The following is a 19514-nucleotide window of genomic DNA, read 5'->3' as shown; positions in this document are numbered from 1 at the left end:
CTCACCATGGAGGGCCATGGAGGGGCTGTGGGGGCCATGGAGGGGCTGTGGGCACCTTGGTGGGGCTGGGCAGCCTCACGCTGCTGCCACAGGAGCCCCTCGATGGCGCCCTGGGCACCCCAAACCCCAGCACGTGTCAGGGGTTTGGCCGGGAAGGGGTGAACGGCCCCGAATCCCTTTTTCCTGAATTCCAGGGCGCAGAGGGGGGGATGTGAAGGCCGAGGGTGTTTTCCTGGCCTTGAAGTGCCTGGGAAAAGCATCCTCAAGGCTTCCCTGCCTCCTCCATCCCAGCAGGGTTGGCGTGGGAGCTGAGCAGGCGCGGGGGGCTCCCGGCCGGGTGTCGGCAGGCAGGAACAAAGCAGCGAGAGCTCACGAAAAGAATCACAACCCCCTCTTCGGCTTGGCGCGGAGCCGCCCGCCCCGCCCTGCCCTTCCCGCACGCTCCCGCACGGAGATAAGGCCGGGCCGGGGCCGGGAGCGGGGCCGGGGCTGCGGCAGCGCCCGGCGTGTGGCAACAGGCTCGGAGTGAAACTCAGCGCAAGGCGCAGCTCAGATCCCTATCGGGCACCGCGGCCCACGGCCAGCCCGGAACAGCCCAAATCCTGCAGAGAGAGAAGGCAAAAACCCTTCATTTACAGCCGGAGAGAGGCGGAACGGCCCCGGTGGGACGGGCAAGGGCAGCCCCGGGCTGGAACTGCTGGCCATGGGGTCTCCCCCCGCTGGGGATGGGGTCTCCCCTCGCTGCTCCCACCATGGGGATTTCGGGGGGTCCCACCGTGCGGCTCAAGGGCCAGGGCTGACCGTGCCCCGCTTTTTGGGCCGGTCCCTCCCGCGGCGCCTGGGAGAGGCGCGGTGCCTCTGCCTCGGTTTCCCCAGCTGTGGGAATAAATACCTGCCCGTCAAGCCCTCGCAATTACCGCCGAGGCAATCTCCATACTAAAAACGACTGTGATATGACTTTTTCGGGGGGGTGGGACCCATTTTCACGAGCGGCCACACCCCGTGGCCCATTTCTCCGGGCTGGGGACGAGCCGAGCGCTGCCCGTGTCCCCGTCCCCCCCGAAGGACAGCGCAGCTCCGTCGCCTCCCCGGCGCTCTCAGCAGCTCCAAGGGCGTTTCCCGGTGCCGGGGCGGGCGTTGGCTCTGGGGAGAGCCCCGGGGCACCCGCGGGTGCCGCACCCACGGGGAGGGCAGGGCGTTGGCCGCCCCCCGCGCCCCCTCCCCAGCCCCGCCGCCCGCGGGCGCTGATTCACCGCGATTTTCCTTTTAAGGCCGCGCTCGGCGGGGAGGAAGCAGAGGAGGAGGAGGAGGAGGACACTCCTTGGACCTGGCTGGCTCCTCCTGCTCTCGCTCGAGGCTCCGACGCGCGGCCAAAAGCGAATCCCGGCGGCGGCGCTCGGCAGAGGCTCCGACGGCTCCCGGCCCCGCTGCTCGCCCGACGCCCGCGTCCCAGCCATGGCAAGAAACCAGCAGGTGCAGAAGGCCAAGCTGGCCGAGCAGGCTGAGCGCTACGAGGACATGGCAGACTTCATGAAGGCCGTGGTGGAGCACGGGGACGAGCTGTCCAACGAGGAGCGCAACCTGCTCTCCGTGGCCTACAAGAACGTGGTGGGCTGCCAGCGCTCGGCCTGGAGGGTCATCTCCAGCATCGAGCACAAAACCGAGGAGGGCGACGACAAGGCGCAGGTGGTGAACGAGTACCGGGAGAAGGTGGAGCAGGAGCTGAACGCCGTCTGCAACAACGTGCTGGGCTTGCTGGACAAGTATCTCATCAAGAAGGACAGCGACACCGAGAGCAAGGTCTTCTACCTGAAGATGAAGGGCGACTATTTCCGATACCTGGCCGAGGTGGCCAGCGGGGACGACCGCCTGTCGACGATAGAGAAGGCCCAGGAGGCCTACCAAGAGGCCATGGACATCAGCAAAAAGGAGATGCAGCCCACGAACCCCATCCGCCTAGGGCTGGCCCTCAACTTCTCCGTGTTCCACTACGAGATCGCCAACGCCCCCGAGCAGGCCATCTCCCTGGCCAAGACCACCTTCGACGAGGCCATGGGCGACCTGCACACGCTCAGCGAAGACTCCTACAAGGACAGCACCCTCATCATGCAGCTGCTCAGGGACAACCTCACGCTATGGACAGCCGAGTGTGCTGGCGAAGACGGCGGCGAGGCTGGCGAAGAGCCCAAGAACTGAGCGTCCCCTGCCCCGCTCCAGACCCTTCGGCATCTCTTCATGGTTTTTTTTTTTTTTTTTGTCGTTTTTTTTTGAATTTTTTTTTGGTCGGTTTTGGTGGGGAGGAGTCTCAGCTCCCCCCCCAGCCTGGATACCGGGAGTGGGGGTGGTTTTGGCAGGGTCCCTCCCTCCCTCTCCCCCATCCTCTGCTCTGGGGAGGGGTTAAAGAGGGAGAGGGGGTGCCTCTGTCCCAGAGAGCTGCCAGCCCCCAGCTATTTAACATTTTTTTGTGGGGGGTGTCCTGTCTGGCTTGTGCCAGCTCCAAACCCCCTGTCCCAGAGGGCTGGAGCAGCGACAGGAGGAGGTGAGGGGCTGGGCCGGGGTGAGGGGGGTCCGGGCAGCCCCCCCATTCCGGGAGGGGGTCTCGTGTTGCCTCTGTGCTCCAATAAACCTTCTCCTGCACCTCTGCTCTCGTCTGCCTCGTCTCTCCCTGCGCACATGTCCGGGCAGCTCCAGGCCTGCCTCCCCCCTTCCCATCCCAGGGCGGGGGCAGCCGGGCCCCCCAGCCCTGCCTGCCCTCGGTGCCCCCAGCCCCCCAGCAGGGTCTTGGCCTGAGCTGCAGCCCATGGAGGGGCTCGGGGGTCTGTGCATCCCAGGGACGGGGGTTTTGGCAGCCCCACACAGGCTGGCTGCTCCTCAAGGTGCTCAAAGTTCCCAAGTCCCTGACCCAACCCCATTAATACAAACCCAGAGTTCCCCCAAACCTGCCCCTGACACCCCTGTGAGGGTCCCCAGGAACTCCCCCATTCCGAGGAGGAAAATGCACAAAAGCTGCACGGGCAGGGACACAGGGACAGCCCTGGGCTGGGGACAGCCCTCTCGAGGTCCCACAGCCCTCTCGAGGTCCCACAGCCCTCTCGAGGTCCCGGCGCGCTGGGACAGGTGAAAGCTCAGCACTTCTGGCCCTGGCACGGGGCCACGGCAGGGCGCAGCTCCCTCCGCCTTCCCCCACGAGCGCGTTTCAACACGAACAATAATTACAATAAAATACAGTCACAGCACCCTGGGCTATGAGCTCAGCAGAGCCAGCAGGGCCGGGCGGGAGCTGCCTTTGATGGGGAGCCCTGGCAGGAAAGGAAAGGCGCCTGACTCAGGACGTGCTGCAGGGGGACGGGGGGGACACGCCAGTCCCCAGCCCTGGCCTGGCCAAATCCCAGCCCAAGGAGTGCAGGGACGCCCTGGGCTTTGGGGAATGAGGCACGAGCAGGGACGTGACCCCCTTGGCGCATCCAGGAATTGGGGGAATGAGGGGCTGGCCTGGGATGGGCTCTGCTGTGGGAGGCTGGGCTGCACAAAGCAGCACTGCTCACCTGGATGGGACACCTGGAGAGGTGGCTGCAGAGGGGATGAGCCCCCGTGAGCCCCCTGGTCCTCCCCAGCCCCATCACAATGCCCCTGGTGCTGCCCTGGCCCCCCAGCAGCTCCCCGGGGTCCCCCAAGGTGTCAGGGCTGGTCCTGGGGGACCCCAAAGCTTGGCCTCCCCCTGGCCCCAAGCTCTGCCAGCCTGGGAACAGCCCCAGCCCTGTAATTAGCCAGAGCGGGACTAACGAGCCGAGGGCTCGCGCTGACCCCACGGCCCGGGGACACCTGGACTGGTTAAACTGGGCATGGCGGGGCTGGAGCTGGCAGTGCTGTGCCCAGGAAGGGGTAGCTGGGGTGTCTGTCCACCCCCGGGGCTGTGGGTTCCCCCGGCTCCCCAGGAGTTAACCGATTTCAACAGCTGCCGAAATTGCAGCGTGGCTGGGCCCTGTGGGAGGAAGGTGCTCCCCGCTCCCAGCCGGTCCGGCAGCTTTTCCAGCCTGGGGAGGAGGAGCCCTGGGTCCCCAGGACACTCCTGGGAGAGGCTGGTGCTGCTGGGGAGCTCTCTGGGGCCCTTCTGTCCCCCTGCTTCACCCAGGACAGTGGCACCCAGGTGGAAGGACCAGGGGGACACCGGGACCTCGATCCCCAGCCTGGTCCTTGTCCCATGGCTGTGGAATGCTCTCGGCATTCCCATCTGAAGGGACAGCCAGAAAAGCTCTCAAATGGATCAGTTTTAGTGTCTTAAACACCCTTAGAGCAGAGGACTGGGTGCCCGGGCCAAGGAGTGTCCCCCCCTCACAGTCACTCCCCAGCAGGGCCCTGGCACTGCCCCTACACCAGGGCAGGTGGCCGTGGGGACAGGGCCACCAAAGCAGGGCCAGCAGGGACGTTCTGCTGCCTGCAAACGGCTCTGCCCACCCTGGGTGGCAGCTGCAGGACACACAGCCCTGCCTGTCCTTGTCACCAGCCTCCCCCAGGGCTTTGTGCCCAGGGCTGGGGCTGGCGGCTCCGGGCTGGGGCACAGACACGGGGCGCCCATCGCCCCTGGCCCGGGCAGCCTCCTGCCAGGCTGGCACCACTGCCTGCTCCGGGGGCCTTGGCGTTTTTGGAGAGGGTTTTATCCCCATTAAAAATCACCACTTGATGGGGAAACAGCTTCTGAGCAGGAGTCCGTGATGGAGCTGGAAATCAGGGCTGGAACCCGGGGGGACTCAGGAAAGCCCAGCTCTGTGGCTGTGATGGGTGCTCAAATCTCTCCCTCAGGGTCAGTCCCACCGTCAGGGTGGGCTCAGCAGCAGGACCAGCTCAGCAGAAAGTTGAGCCCCCTCCCAGGGACGTGCCAGGCTTGGGGTGACTCATCCTGGCCCTTGGCCCCGCCGATTGCTCAAGGCAGTGACAGCAGCCAGAGTGTCCCCTCCCTGGCAGCCAGAGTGTCCCCTCCCTGGCCCGGGAGCCCCACCGTGTCCCCTCCCTGCCTGGCGTGTGTGGCTGCAGGGACAGGCTCCTCTCACCCTGCATTCCACACCAGGGGCTCCAGCCCTCCCTGGGCAGGAGCAGAGCTGTCCCCTCCGGGCTCTGGGTCCTGGTTCAGCCCCACATTCATCTCTGAGAAGTTCCTCGGTGCAAAACTCTGCAGTTTTGGGGCTGAGGCTCTCTGAGAGCTGAGCATTTCCTGGCTGGAGCAGAGCAGAGGATCCTGAGCTGAGCTGAGCAGTTTCCATCCCAAGGCTGAGGCTGCAGATATCCAGGGCATTCAAATAAAAAAGCCAAAAAGCCACAGAAGCTTTGATGGCTCTTGCATAACTCAGCCTGACCTGACCATACCCTTTTAAGCCACCAAATCTCTCAAAGCCAGGAAAAAGCCACTATAAAATTAATATTTTTATGATCCTGTCTCCCACCCCTTCACAGCAACTACAGAGCTCCAAAACGAGCAGGACAAGGCCACGAGCCACAGGGTGAGGATGGGATTTCAGCTCAGGTATGGTTAGATTGGCTTCCAGAGCCCCAGCACTGAAATGCAGCTGCTGGGTTCCAGCCAGGAACACCCAGGGAAATTCCTGGGCTCTGGGAAGAGCTGAGGCCCTGGCAGCACTGTGGCATTTGACTTTGGTATCTGAAATCTCAGTTTCATTGGGAAGGGGTCTGGGTGAAGCACAAGCATTGTGTGTCTGTGTCCTCCTCTCCCTGAGCTCCTCCTTGTCTCCAAATCCTGGCCACAGGGTTGGAGATGAGGGAAAAATTCCTTTTAATTCCTTGCCCAGCTGCCCAAGACCCTGTTCACATTTAGATCCATCAAGGATCCAGTCTCCAATCCCTCTGCCAAGGGCCAAACCATCCTGTGAGAAAATCCTGCTGCATTTTATGCAAGATCTTGGGCAAGAGGCGATGCTGAGTCTGCAGAGCTGGGACTGGGAGCTGTGCCCGCTCCCATCCCTGTGGGGCTGCCGGGAGGCACCCGGGGGCTCCCTGATGTGGACACCCCCCTGGCACCCCCAGCCCTCCGGATCCACCCCCAGCCCTCCCAAATCACCCCCAGCCCTCCTGATCACCCCCAGCCCTCCCAATCCAACCCCAGCTGCTGCCTGGAGCAGGGCTCAGAGCAGGGAGCACACGAGGGGGCTCAGAGCTGCTGCCAGCCCTGGGAGCTGCAGCAGCACAGCCAGAGGGAATTCCACGGGCAGGAGGGGAAGCCCCAGGATATTTGGGACTGGAGGAAGCAAGGCCAGGAGAAGGAAGGTGGATGAGGACAGCCAGGGCTGCTCCTGGGAAAGGCCCGAGATGCAAACCACGAGCTGAGTCACACAGGGGCTTTCTTAACCCAAAGAAGCCGAGCTGGCATTTTGCTGCTGTGCCCCTGGATGGGGGCAGGAGCAGCAGCTGTGCCCTGCCTGCCACCCCCAGCCCTGCCAGGCTGAGCCTGTTTCCAGCAGGGCACAGGGGACAGGCCCTTTGGCCTCGGGCTCCAGAGCACTCCTGGGTTTATTTACTCAGCTTCAGCAAACTCTAAGATGAAAGTGAGACTGAGGAGCGTTTTATTAAGAAAGAGTCCATCATTATTTCTAAGAAAAAGAAAAACAAACATCTTTCTGTCCTTGGGACGGCGTGGAGGCGTGCTGGCCTGGATTCTGCTGGGAGCGTGGGGCCCCTGCACGCTCCTCCTGCAGCACCCCCAGGCCTGCTGCCTCCACTCTCACTGCACGAGGCAGCTCCTGCTGAGTTTTCTTTCTCTGGATCTGTCTTGCTTATGATGGAGGAGACCTTATCTCACTGCTTTTCCTTGCTCTCCCTGCCTTCCCTGGCTCTCTGTTCCTAAGGGAAGACCCTTGGCCACCTCCCTTCTGCCAAAGCCCTGCTCTGGGCAGCAGGCCTGAAGCTCGGGAGGTCAAACCCACCCAGAGAGGGTCCAGACTGCCTGGAAAGGTTTTCAGTTGCTCTGAGTCAAGCTGAAGCTCCGGGTAGGAAAAGGAGAGGTGTCAAAGCAGAGGAGCCGGGGAAGGGCGTGTCACAGATCCATCACCTCCTCTTCCACAGCTTTGTCCTGAGATTGCACATACTTCTCCTGCACTGCCAGGGTGCTGATAACGCAGTAATTAAGGAAAACGAGGGGCTGGGCTCAAACACTCCCTTCTGCTCTGAAGTTCCCAGCGAGGAACCAGCCCAGCCTCACATTAGCCCCAAGGCCATCGGGAAGAGGCAGCATCACCTGAGTTACTTCTGGCTCTGCCTGATCCCAGGCCTGACAAGTCCAGGAGAATCAATTGTATGGTTGAAGGAGAAGAAAGAACCCACCCAAGAGAGGGTGAGAGAAAGGAAAGTTGTCAAAGGGTTCCCGACAAGTTCACAGTATCAATTCCCAACCTTTGGGGGTTTGCTGGGGACACGTGTCTGTCCCAGGCTGGGCTGGGCACATCCCACTCCCCACGTGTGTGTCACCCACCAGATGATGAACCTGGGCCTGCAGACTCAGCCTTTGTCCCCCAGGGAGAGGGACATTGAACGCAGCAGCAGAGAGGATACGAGGAGAAGTGGAAGTCGGCGCCCACAGCTGCCGACATCAGCGCCTCCAGGCTGCGCTGCTCCCGCTCCCCGAAGGAATATCCATTGGCCTTGTCCACAGCCTGCATCACCTGCCTCATGCTCTGCTTGTCCTGCAGGAGGGAGCTCGCTGGGCCTGCTCCTTCCCCACGGGCAGCAGCCCACGCTGGCCTGGGCCCTTTGGGGCTTGGGGCCACCCTGACAGCGCCCGAGGGCCAGGGACACCAACAGGGACAAACAGGGACAAACAGGGACACTGCTACGGGCCCTCCACCCTCTCGTTCCCTTTCATCACCTTCCCCCAGCCCATTTGCCTGCTGACACTTCTGCCAACTGCCTGATTAAGGGCATTTCCAGCCCTCCCTCCCCCTTCTCATTATTCGCTGCTCCCTAATTTAACAGGGCTTTCGGTGACCCTCAGCCCAGGTTGGAAATGCAGGCCAGGAGAGCTGAAGGAAGGGGGAGCCTGGATTCCCCACCCCAGGACACAAGACCCAGGTAGCCCCAAGCTCATCAGCCTTTTTCTTTCCTTTGGCTGCCACAGATCATTTACAAGTCTGGCTGTGCTTTCCCTGAGTCTCTTCACAGCTGAGGTTTCCAGCCCCGTGGCTCTGAGCACACAAAAAGCAGCTGCAGCACATGCAGGGCTCCCTGTTCCCTCCTGCTGGCTCACCTGGACGTTGAGTGGCACGAAGGACACCAGGCTGTAGTCCTCAATCACCTCCACCAGCTTCTCGTTGAGGCGGCGGAAATTCCTGAAGAAGGGATCGGAGGCCAAATGGTCCACGAGGTAAGAGAGGTCCAGCACCTCGGTGTAATAATCCAGGTTGAAAGCTGCAGGGCAACAGGGAGCTCTGAGGGCAAGCTGGCAGCTGAGGAGCACAGTGGGATCTGCACAGATCCCCACCCAGCCCCATTGTCACAGAGCTGATCTGCACCTGGCACCCCAATTCCACTCCCCTGCCCCTCAAATTCCTCCCTGTGCAAGGCCAGAAAGGAGCTCTGAGCCCCCCTGGCATGTGGAAGGGAGGCAGAAGAGATGAGGTGAGAGCTCCCTTTTCCCCCAGAGCAGGCTGTGGCTCAGCAGACCCTCACCCAGCTTCCCGTAGTGCTCGATCAGGTCCATCTTGGAGAGGACGTTGACGTGGGGCAGCTCCACGTGCAGCATGGTGGACAGCGAGGTGCAGAGCACAGAGATGAACTTCCCGGGGTCTGTGCAGTAGTGGGAGTCCACCAGGTGCACGGCAGCCAGCTGGGCAGTGAAGGGACAAAGGGACACAGGAGGTCAGAGCTGTGACACCCAGCCCTGCCCGTGGCACAGCCTGGAAGGGGCCACAGGAGAACCTGCCCAGGCCTGGCTGCACCTCCTGGGCAATGAGCTCCCACCTCCTGCCCACTAAACAGCACCAGAGAATCCTGGACTGCTTTGGGTCAGAGGGGACCCAAAGCCCCACCAGTACCTGCAGCTCACCACCTTCTGCTGGGAGAGTCCCCTGTGGTTGGCACTAATAATTAATAATTACACTAACGAGCACTTTGATTCCCTGGGTTTTGTGTGGCTGTAACAATGTGGTCCCAGAGCTGGGGAAGTCACTCCAAGTCAGGGCTCTGAGGCTGAGTCACAGCAGCAGAGCCCAGCCAGTCTGGGGCTCCCAGGCAGAGCAGAACCAGCCCTGTACACGTCTTATTTTAGCAACTCCATTCCCATGTCCACTCACTCCAATGAAAATAAGCTCTGATGTGCAGATTCCCAGTGACATTCCCAAGCAAATGAAGCTGCCCTTCTCGCTCAGAGCACGCAGGGTTTGCACGCTGGTGCTGCGGCCCCGCCGCAGAGCAAGCGCAGCGTCAGCAGCTCGGGGCTGCTCTCACCTGCAGCTCCCGTTGTGCAAGAGCCCAGAGCCCGTCCCACGGCTGCTGCAGGGCCCTGCTGGGGCTCTGCTGGGGCTGCAGCAGGGCCTGGCACGGCCCCTGCATTCCTCAGGGCAGTGCCAAGGCTCCCGGCACTTCACACAGAACCCACCCTGGTGAAACCCCCCCAGGCTGGGGGAGGATCGTGCAGCACAGCAGGACACACTCCTGCCCCAGCCCTGGGAGTGCTCAGGGACAGGCTGGGGCTCCCTGGGCCAGTGGAAGGTGTCCCTGCCCATGGAATGGACTGGAATGAGACGGGCTTTGAGCTCCTCTCCAACCCAACCCATTCTGGGATTCTGTGTGAAGTGTGAGGAAGGAATCTGTGCTCCTGCTCCCAACCCCACTAAAAGCCCTGACAGGCCATTCGTTTGCCAATCTCTCCCACCATAAAACAGGGCAAAATTCCCCTCCTTCCCTGAAAAAGCCACTTCACCTGAAAGGCCACAAACCTCCTGAAGGCAGCAGCCACAAGACCCCCAGCCCTGCTGTGCCCAGGGGTGTGGAGCTGCCTGGAGCTCCCCCAGCCCATCCCTACCCTGAAGTTCCACTTGGCCAGCTGGGCGAAGACGTTCTTGAGGGCCTGGTGGTGCGTGTAGAGCTCCACCTGCCCGGGGCAGTCGAAGAGCAGGTAGTGTCCCCGCAGGTCCTGCAGGCGCTCCCGCAGCCAGTCGCTGTTGGCCTCCAGGTACTCCATGCAGTAGAGCAGCCCCCCGTTGGGGCCCAGCCCCAGGCTGGCCATCACGTCGGGCAGGGTGACCAGCTCGCCGATGTCCAGGGCGCAGGGCCCGGGCACGGCCTCGTTGGCGGGGTCCAGGTTCACCACGGCCACGCGGCGGCCCAGCCGCGCCAGGAACTCCCGCATGGCCTGGCAGTAGGTGCTCTTCCCCGAGCCCGGGGGGCCGATCACCACCTGGCCAAAGGCCAGCGGGCTGGGCCGGCTGCCCTCAGCCATGCTGGGTCATGCTCCTCCTGCTGCCGGGCTGGGGGGACACAGGGACAGCGCCACACTGAGGGTCTGTGCTTATAGGGATAGGCTGTGATAGAGGGGACACGGGGACAGCGCCACACTGAGGGTCTGTGCTTATAGGGATAGGCTGTGATAGAGGGGACACAGGGACAGCGCCACATAGGGGCTTTTATCCGGCCCATTTATCCCCACGCCCCCTTCTCCCCACCACCCCATTCGGCCCTGAGTTTTCCTCGCATCCCCTCTTCTCCCTCACGACCCTCCTTCCCCACTTTCATATCCCCTCCTTGCCCGGACCGCTTCATCCCCTATGAACCTCCCAGTCCCGGTTATCCCCCCCAGTCCCGGTTATCCCCCCGTTATCCCGGGAATCCCCGCTCACCGCTGCCGGTGCCGCCGCTGTGGGTCCGGGTGCCCGCGGGCCCCGAGCGCCGCGTTCCGGGTGCGGAGCGACCGCCGCTCCCACAGCGCCCCCTGGCGGCCGGAGGGACGCGCAGCCCCCCCGGGACTCGGTCAGCGCGAGGGACGCGGGTTCGAGTCCCGGCCCCGGCTCTTGTCCCTCCAGCACCGCCCCAGCCCCGCTTTTTTCCAAATCACAGAATAAATTGGGTTGGAAAAAGGCCTCTGAGGGCATCGAGCCCTAGCTCTGAACAAACACCACCATGGCACTGAGTGCCACGCCCAGTTCTTCCTTAAACACCTCTGGGGACAGTGACTCCGCCACCTGCCTGGGCAGCCCATTCCTAAATCTAATCCCCCTTTCTGTAAATAAATTCTTCCTAATGCCCACCCTCAGCCTCCTCCCAGGTGGCTACATGCTCCTGGCAGGTAGAAGGAGGGATTCCTCCCTGCATTTTCCCCCTTCACCCCTTCAGGAAGTCACACAGGGCCTGGCCTCTCAGCACTGGGTCAGTGGGACAGAGCTGTCCCCTGTGCCAGTGCCTGCAGAACAGGGCAGAGCAGCCTGGAAAGCACCCCTACCAGAGCCACAGGGAAGGCAGAGAATCCCCCTGCAGGCTGCCAGGACCAGCCTTTCATCCCGAGCAGAGTGGGACGGCCGCGCCCCAGGAACGCTGGGGCAGGGAAGGAGTTACTGTGCCCTGCCTGTACTTGTCCTTCCCTGCCTCCCAGGCTGAGAGTTCTGCTTCCTCAGCCTCACAAACGCACACATTCGGTTGATCCCAGCACAAATGTAAGTGTTAATCACCTTAAATCCTTCTCCATTCACACAGAATACCATTTCCTTTCATTTGAAGGTTCAATTCATGGGGGAAAAAAAACCCACTGTGGTGATTTTAATTACAAATCTGTATTTTTACTAAAAATAAATACAAAAACAGCCTGCTTACACTCAGCCCAGGAGCCAGCCTGGCCTGGGGAGCAGGACGAAGGCTGTGACAGTCCCTGCTCAGCGTGGCTGGGCCCTGAGGCTGCCCAGGGCGGGCTGGGACGCTCGGACAAAGGCCATGTCCTGTCTGTACTTCATGGCCGTGAGGGGCTGGCGCCTCAGCAGCTGGTCACCCATGTCCTGGGGCTCAGGCTCATCGTAGATGGTGGAGATGACAACAGAGCTGTCACCACGGGGCTTCTTCCTCCTCACAAAGGTTGGCAGCTTCTCCCCATGGTACCTGCAGGGGAGTAGGAAGGTTTGGTTGGAGCTGCAGAGGCCATCAGGCATCCCTGTGCTTCCCAGCTTGTTTCCTGCAATGGTTTGGGTTGGAAGGGACCCTAAACCCACCCAGTTCCACCCCGTGCCATGGGCAGGGACAGCTCCCACAGAGGCTCCAGCCCTGCTCCACCGAGGAGTCCCAGGTGTCAGGAGGAGCAGCCTGTTTGGCTGTGGAGGCTGTGGAACTGCCCAGCTGTGCAGGGACCCCTGGGACAGCCCTGTCCCCACCCAGCTCCCTCTGCAGCCCCTCAGTGCTGTGAGCCTGGGCACAGGGGGAACAGGGGCTGGGAGGGCACTTGGGAACTCACCCCAGCCCCCTCTTGCACCGGGGGTTCTGACCCTCGTTGTCCAGAGCTTCAGCCATGCCAGAGTTGCTGCTGCCCAGGCCCAGCCCCTCTGTCCAGCCCTGCTGCTCCAGGACCTTCCTGCCAAAGCCCTGGGAGAGGGGAAAAAACCATCACAGACTTGCTGGACAAATCCCATCCTCATCTTCCCACGGCCAATTCCTCTCCTCCTCCTGCCCCCATCCTGTGGGCCCAGCCCCTCCTGCCCTGCCCTGCCCTGCCCTGCGAGGCAGGCAGAGCTCACCCACCTTGGTGTGCCTCTCGAAGGTGCCAATGTGCTGCCCTGACACAGATCCCTCCTCCAGCCCGGCCCGGAGCCGCTGCTCCAGCCACATCTGCACCGAGTCCCGGGCGTCCTTGTCCCCTCCATCTGGGGACAAAGCAGCCACGGTCAGCACAGCCCAGCTCAGGCAGCCTGGGCACCACCAGCGTGCTCCCCACAGCACCAGCACAGGAGGCAGAACCTGTTCTTTTTGGCAAGCCTTGCTGCCAGACCAGAAAAACACTGTTCCAGGTTCACTGACAGCTTGGGTGCTTTCAAAGAATGACAAAGAACTCCCGAATTGTGCATGGTCAGAAGTTCCCTGGTTCCCCTGGGGTGGGTGCCTCAGCTCTCATACCTTTGTCATAGTAGATGCTCATGTCCACGTCCCAGTCGTCAGCTGTCTGCTCATCAAAGTCTGCCAAGAGAAGGGAAGCAGCACTTTGGGTGAGCTCTGGCACAGGGGAGCTCTTTCCCTGTTCCCTGGAGCAGAGCCTGACGCCCCCGGCTGTCCCCTCCTGGCAGGAGCTGTGCAGAGCCACAAGGGCCCCCTGAGCCTCCTTTGCTCCAGGCTGAGCCCCTTCCCAGCTCCAGCCCCTGCCCTGGGCATCCCCAGCCCCTCCATGTCTCTGGACACAGCTCTGCACTCGGGTTGGTGCCTCAGCAGTGCCAGCACAGAGGAAATGGCCTTAGAGACCCCCCAAACCCCCCTGCCCAGCCAAGGGGCTGCCAGCAGCACCACGGGGGTCTCAGCTTTGCGCCCAAGGGAGGGCTCAGCAGCCAGGGCACGGTGCTGGGGGCTCCAGCTGGCCCGTGGGCTCAGTGACACAAACAGCAGGGTCACCTCCATCCTGCTCCTGCCAGAACTGGGCATCTGTGTAGAACACGAGGCCGGAGCCGCCCTTCTCCCACTTGAGCTCGATCTCCTCCTCGAAGAGCCGCTCGCGCAGCCGCTCCTGCTGCGTCACGTCCTCGTGCAGCGCCGCGTGCCGCTGCCACTCCTCGCACGTGTCATCATCCTGCAGGGGACAGCAGGGCGTGGGATGGGGCTGGGGACACTGCACAGCCCCCTGCCCCTCCTCACACATGTCATTGTCCTGCAGGGGACAGCAGGGCGTGGGATGGGGCTGGGGACACTGCACAGCCCCCTCCTCACACGTGTCATCGTCCTGCAGGGACACAGCATGGCAGGGGATGGCACTGGGGACACAGCACAGCCCCCCTCACACGTGTCATCGTCCTGCAGGGACACAGCATGGCAGGGGATGGCACTGGGGACACAGCACAGCCCCCTCCTCACACGTGTCATTGTCCTGCAGGGGACAGCAGCATGGCCCAGGATGGAGCTGGGACACAGCACAGCCCCCTCCTGACACATGTCACTGTCCTGCAAGGACAATCTGGCATGGAGCTGGCGACAGCAGCTCAGCCTGCTCCTTCTCCCAGCCCCTTCCCACCGCCCTCCCCTGGAGCAGCTCTGCTCAGGCCCCGACACGAGGGATGAGCTCATCCCTGACTCAGAGCCCTGCCAGAGTCAGCAGGAGCAATCCCAGAGCAGCCCCAGCCCAGGGGCCCCAGCTGATGCCCATGTAAGGAGCAGGGCTGTTGGACCTCAGTCAGCACCAGCAGGGAGCTCATTCCACTGCAGCTGATCCCTGGAGATTGCGTGGGCTCCAGGAAGCAGCTCCTGGCACAGACACAGAGCTGCCTGCCCAGTCCTGGGCACAGCCACTGCCCAGCCAAGGAACAGCCCGGGAGACACAGCTGGAGGAGTCTGTTTAGTCTGCAGAAGGAAAGGCTGAATAAAAAGCTGGGAAAAGGAGGGAACAAAGCGTCCCTGTGCCCCACGTTGCCAGGAGAAAGGAATAGGGTGCAGCTGCAGCAGAGATTTGGCATCTGAGTTAATTCTGGCACAGGAGAAAACGGGAATGGCTTGCCTGGGGATCTGTAATGACAGAGCTTTGGGAGAATGGGCCAGACAGGCGCCTGCCAGGGACAGGGCTGCGACGGCTCCTGCCCTGCCCAGCTCTCCAGGAGCCTTTGTCACTAAAGCCATTCTCCCCAGAGTGACTAAAGCCCCAGTGCAGGAGCACCCGAGGCCAGCCCTCTGTGCAGCTCTGCACGCCATCCCAGCACAGCAAGGAGGTGGGATGGAGCAGGGGACACAGAACAGCCTGCCATGGAGCTGGGGACACAGCCCAGCCTCTGCCAGCCCGTCTGCCAGGCACCAGGGCAGGACCTGCTGGGCAGCACCAGCCTCCCCGCTGCTCCTCCTCGGATCAGAGCCTTTGGCATCAAGCCCCACCACCCCCCTTGAGCAGTTCTGGGGGGCTCAGGGCCCCTGTCCCTGCCCCGAGGGGCTCAGTGCACCAAGGGGTGAACAATCCTGCTTTAAAGCTGGTTTTAACATGTCGTTTATCCAAGTAAGAGATGAAAAATGAGCTCAGAGAGAGGGATCTGCCCTCACAGCTCCAACAGCCCAGCCCACAGGATGGCGCTGGAATGTTCCACTTACGTCATCCGAGTTTGACTCCTCTTCCTCCTGCTGCTGCCCCTCCTCATCCTCCTGGGGCTGGGCAGGCTGAGTCAGCGCCACGGGCTCCTCTCCCTCGGTGATCTCATCCCCTGCAGCCGTGTAGACTCGCTCCTGCTCAGGCACGGTGTCGGTGCCGGGGTACTGGAAGGGCACGTTCCCATACCTGCGGGAGGAGCCCGTCCTGGGAAAGTCCAGCTGCAGCCGGGAGATGACGCGGGGGGGCAGGCGGCAGGCCCGGATCAGCTCCAGGAACACGCCCAGGGGGGTGCCCACGTTCCCGCGGGGCATGAACGAGGGCGGGTTCAGCTCGGGCAGCCGCCGCAGCTCCGCCTCCGTGACCGCCGGGCCGGCGGCAGCCCCGGCCGGGCTGGGGGGAGCCTCCGGGCCTGCGGGGACAAGGAGGGGACACGGGAGGCTTGGGGGGCTGCAGGGGACAAGGGAGGGACAAGGGATGGTTTTGGGGGCTCACAGGAGAGCAGGGATGGCTTTGGGGGTCCCACACCCCACCGTGGGCAGGTAAATCCAGGCACTCACAAGGAGGAGGAGGATAAGCAGAGCCCCCCGGGCTCTTCCTGCCTCGGAGCAGATTTAAAGCGTTGAGGAAGCCCTAGGAGGAGCTTTAACCACCCGGTGCCCGAGGGTGCCGTTCCCGTACCTGTCCCGGCGCTCAGGCGGACCCTGCGGATGAGGCAGCGGCCGGGCAGCGCGGCGCCGCCGGGCCCGAGCCAGCGCTTGCCCGAGTACATGCGGACGAAGCGGCGGGCACGGCCGGGCCGCACGGACACCAGGCAGCAGCAGGTGCGCGGCGCCGAGGCCCCGCCGCCGCCGCCCGCTGGCGGGCGCTCGGGGCGGTGCCGGTAGTGGAAGCAGAGGAAGCCGCCGGCCTCCAGGAACTGGCTGAAGTAGGCGCGGAGCTGCGCGGAGCGGAGCGCGGCCGGGATGCCGCTCACCAGGCAGTACCGGGCCGCGCCGCCATCGCCGCCGGTACCGCTGGGCGCCGCCATCTTGGCCCGTCGGTGCTGGCGCGCTGTGATGACGTTATGCGTGCAGTGATGACGTTTGCGCAGCGGGTGAAGGGCGCCGCCTTGTGGCGGGAGAGCGCGCGGCAGGCGGGGCGTCCTGGGGGGTCACAGGGGCGGGGGGTGTCACACAGGGACCCTGGGGGGTCACAGGGGCTGGGGATGGGGACCCTGGGGGTCACAGGGGCGGGGGGGAGTCACACAGGGACCCTGGGGGTCACAGGGGCTGGGGACCAAGATCCCCCCTTTGAGGGGGGGGTTTAACAGACCCCGGGGGCAGCAGGGCTTGGCCGGACCCCCGGGGGTCTCCGGTTCTGAGGGTCACAGCCCCGGGGGTCTCAGGGGGTCCCCGGGCTGCCCTCCTCACCCCACGCCAGGGCTCTGGCCTTGTCCCCCCCCGTTCAGCCCCCTGTCTGCATTGCCAGATGGAAAATCCCTTTTTATTCCGTTCTGTCTTTTCCATACCTGCATTTTTTTTCTGCCCAACCAAAATTCAACACCGTTGCTAAAAATGCACCACCATGGTCCAAAACAGCAAACGTTTTATTAAAAAAATAATTTATTGCATCTTATATACAAACAACACGAATGTACACATAAAATACTGACACCTCACCTGCTGGAGGCAGGAGAAGCGAGTTTTCCAGGTGTGCTCCTGGCTCTGTCTCCAGGGAAGGAGGGAGGTTTGGATGTCCCACTAAACCAGCTCTGTTCAGCTCTAACTTTTCACACAGACAGGGACGCCAGAGCCCCACAGGAGGTGCAGTAGGTTTAGGTGCTGCTAAGTACTCTTAATCCTGTTGCATTTCATGGAATTACAGAGGGAAGAGAGAATCTAAGGAAAAGAGGGGTGAGTCTGTCCACCCTGTAGGATTTAACACTCTGGCTTTTTCCCTGAAGAAATGTCCTGAGCATTTCTAAGAGTCCAAGCACGGAAGCCAGGCCCAGAGCTAATTCCATAATTATCCCTCAGTCAGTGATCCCACTGAGGATCCCACCGCGGCATCAAGCTGAGCACAGCCCTCACGGCTTGGAGCTCACAGCAAAATGAGCAAAAACCGGGAGCAGGGCAGGAAACCCTTTGCCCACTCACACTGCTCTGTGAGCCTGCTGAGCCGCAGCTGCCTCGGCAGGGCTCCCGCAGCCTGGGCACACAGAGAGAGATCCCGCAGGGATCCCACAGGGCTCCCGCAGCCTGGGCACACAGAGAGAGATCCCGCAGGGATCCCACAGGGCTCCCGCAGCCTGGGCACACAGAGAGAGATCCCGCAGGGTCCCACAGGGCTCCCGGCCTGGGCACACAGAGATCCCGAGGTCCCGAGCTCCAGAGGTACAACAGATCCGCAGGTCCCGGGCGCCGGTGGCACACAGAGATCCCGCAGGTCCGGAGCGCCAGAGGCACACAGAGATCCCGCAGGTCCGGAGCGTTGGTGGCACACAGAGATCCCGCAGGTCCGGAGCTCCAGAGGCACACAGAGATCCCGCAGGTCCGGGGCGCCGGTGGCACACAGGGATCCCGCAGGTCCGGAGCTCCAGAGGCACACAGGGATCCCGCAGGTCCGGAGCGCCGGTGGCACACACAGATCCCGCAGGTCCGGAGCGTTCCTGTCCCGTGTCCCCGCTCAGCGGGGCAGGGGCAGCCAGGGCGCCCGCGGCCAGCCCGACACCTCGAAGAGCATCTCGGCCAGCAGCTCGCCCATGGCCGCGTCCCCGATGACGGGTCGGAAGAAGAGCGCCGTGACCAGGGCGGCGGGGACGGAGCCCAGCGAGGCGGCGAGCCGCAGGATGTGCGGGAAGCGCTCCCGGTGCTCGGGGTGCGGCAGCTCCCGCAGCGCCCGCTGCGCCTCCCGCTGCAGGCTCTCGATGTACAGGGCAGCCCGCAGCCCCGGGATGTCTGCGAGGGACAGCACACGGACAGGAAGGTCAGGGATGGCAAACAGAGCCACGTTTCTCCCATTCCCACCCCTCCCCGTTTCTCTGAGGGGATGCACACAGCGCTGGAGAGGCACCGCTGTTCCAGGGATGCTGGGTGAGGCAGGGACAGCACCTAACGGGGAAAGTCATGCTTTCAAAGTAAAGGAATCCAGGATTTATTGTCTGCAGGGCGGGCAGAGGTTGTGACATCCCTCCCTCTTGCTTCCCAGTGCATTTGGGAATGGCCAGAGTTATGGGAAAGGTGACCAGCCCTATCTGCTCTCACACCTGCCCATCTCTGAGCATCTCCAGGCCACGGGGTCTGTGTCCACCTGGGAAGGTGTGGGGTCCCTATCCCTGCACATGGCACTCAGTGCTCCGGGCTGATGGGGAGTGGCACAGGGTGCACTCCATGGTTCAGGAGATCTTTTCCAGCCTCAGTGGCTCTGGAACGCCGCGATTCTGTGCCCAGCTGCCAGCACTGGCCAGCAGAGCCACGAGGGCCTGGCACTCACCTGGATTGAAGAGAATGGCTCCCCTCAGGTAGGTGAACTCGCTGGGGCTCAGGTCCAGCCTCCAGAAGCTGTTGAGGCAGCCCTGCAGCCTCTGCACGGCCGCCAGCGTGGGCTGTGTCCCCTCGGGCTCCTGCCCCTTGCTCTGCCCGCTGAGCAGGATCTTCTTGAGCATGCTGGGCGCCGGCGCCTCCATCACCTCGAAGGTCACCATCTCCTGCACCAGCCCCAGCAGGAAGAGCGGCACCCAGCAGCTGTCCAGCAGCAGCAGCTGGTCCTCGCGCGGCAGCAGGCAGAAGGCAGCCACGTTCTTGACGAAGCTGATGGTCTTGAGCAGCACGTGCGAGGCGGCGTGGCAGGTGAGCTGCGGCGTGCGCAGGCACACGGCGCGGCGCTGCCCGCACGGGCACTGCTGCCGGGGCCGCAGCTCCTGGCTCAGCAGCGTGTACAGGATGGCGGGCTGCCTCTCCTTGCCGTGGCACCGGCACCGCTCACAGCCTGCATCCATGCTGGAGCTCATGGCTCTGCCAGCTCCTTTGAGAGAGAGACACAAAATCCCTTCCAGAATGAGTCCCGGCCTGGATTGTCCCTGTCCTGCCGGCCCCTGGCTGCTCCAGCCAGCTCTTATAAGGCCGGGTCACAGTGAACACCCCTCGGCAGCCTTGACCGGCCTGATTAAGCAGCCCTCATTAAACCAGCCGACCAACCCCGTTGCTGCTGGGTGGATTGGCCGGGCCAGGCGCGGTCAACGGCTGTTTTTCTCAATGAATCGGCGGGGAGGGGTTGTGTGGCCTTATCAGGA

General features: G+C 62.9%; 4 protein-coding genes across 5 annotated transcripts; 1 reads left to right on the top strand and 3 right to left on the bottom strand.

Annotated features, from left to right (window-relative positions):
- The first annotated feature begins 949 nt into the window (after positions 1-949).
- SFN (stratifin) lies at positions 950-2649 on the top strand. The gene has a single exon (XM_030964581.1). The coding sequence runs from the start codon at positions 1456-1458 to the stop codon at positions 2194-2196; it is 741 nt and encodes a 246-aa protein (XP_030820441.1). The 5' UTR covers positions 950-1455; the 3' UTR covers positions 2197-2649.
- A 3906-nt stretch (positions 2650-6555) lies between these two features.
- Positions 6556-10892, bottom strand: GPN2 (GPN-loop GTPase 2). Of its 2 annotated transcripts, none has more exons than XM_030964591.1 (6): positions 10839-10892; positions 10025-10469; positions 8671-8827; positions 8249-8409; positions 7558-7688; positions 6556-7115 (listed from the first exon to the last, which is right to left on the bottom strand). In XM_030964591.1, the coding sequence occupies exons 2-6, from the start codon at positions 10439-10441 to the stop codon at positions 7043-7045; spliced, it is 939 nt and encodes a 312-aa protein (XP_030820451.1). In that variant the 5' UTR covers positions 10442-10469; positions 10839-10892; the 3' UTR covers positions 6556-7042. The 2 variants fall into 2 exon arrangements, with proteins under 2 accessions (XP_030820451.1, XP_030820452.1); XM_030964592.1 differs by having other exon boundaries at positions 10025-10523; positions 10839-10887.
- An 857-nt stretch (positions 10893-11749) lies between these two features.
- GPATCH3 (G-patch domain containing 3) lies at positions 11750-16280 on the bottom strand. Its single transcript, XM_030964661.1, has 7 exons — positions 15892-16280; positions 15247-15682; positions 13576-13750; positions 13090-13149; positions 12718-12839; positions 12434-12561; positions 11750-12084 (listed from the first exon to the last, which is right to left on the bottom strand). Exons 1-7 carry the CDS (start codon positions 16269-16271, stop codon positions 11865-11867), a joined length of 1521 nt encoding a protein of 506 aa, XP_030820521.1. The 5' UTR covers positions 16272-16280; the 3' UTR covers positions 11750-11864.
- A 1628-nt stretch (positions 16281-17908) lies between these two features.
- On the bottom strand, positions 17909-19232 carry NR0B2 (nuclear receptor subfamily 0 group B member 2). Its single transcript, XM_030964359.1, has 2 exons — positions 18716-19232; positions 17909-18180 (listed from the first exon to the last, which is right to left on the bottom strand). Exons 1-2 carry the CDS (start codon positions 19230-19232, stop codon positions 17909-17911), a joined length of 789 nt encoding a protein of 262 aa, XP_030820219.1.
- Between the last annotated feature and the right edge of the window lie 282 nt (positions 19233-19514).

The sequence above is a fragment of the Camarhynchus parvulus genome, chromosome 23, assembly GCF_901933205.1.
Source record: "Camarhynchus parvulus chromosome 23, STF_HiC, whole genome shotgun sequence".
NCBI lineage: Eukaryota > Metazoa > Chordata > Aves > Passeriformes > Thraupidae > Camarhynchus > Camarhynchus parvulus.
This window is presented reverse-complemented; position numbering and strand designations above follow the sequence as displayed.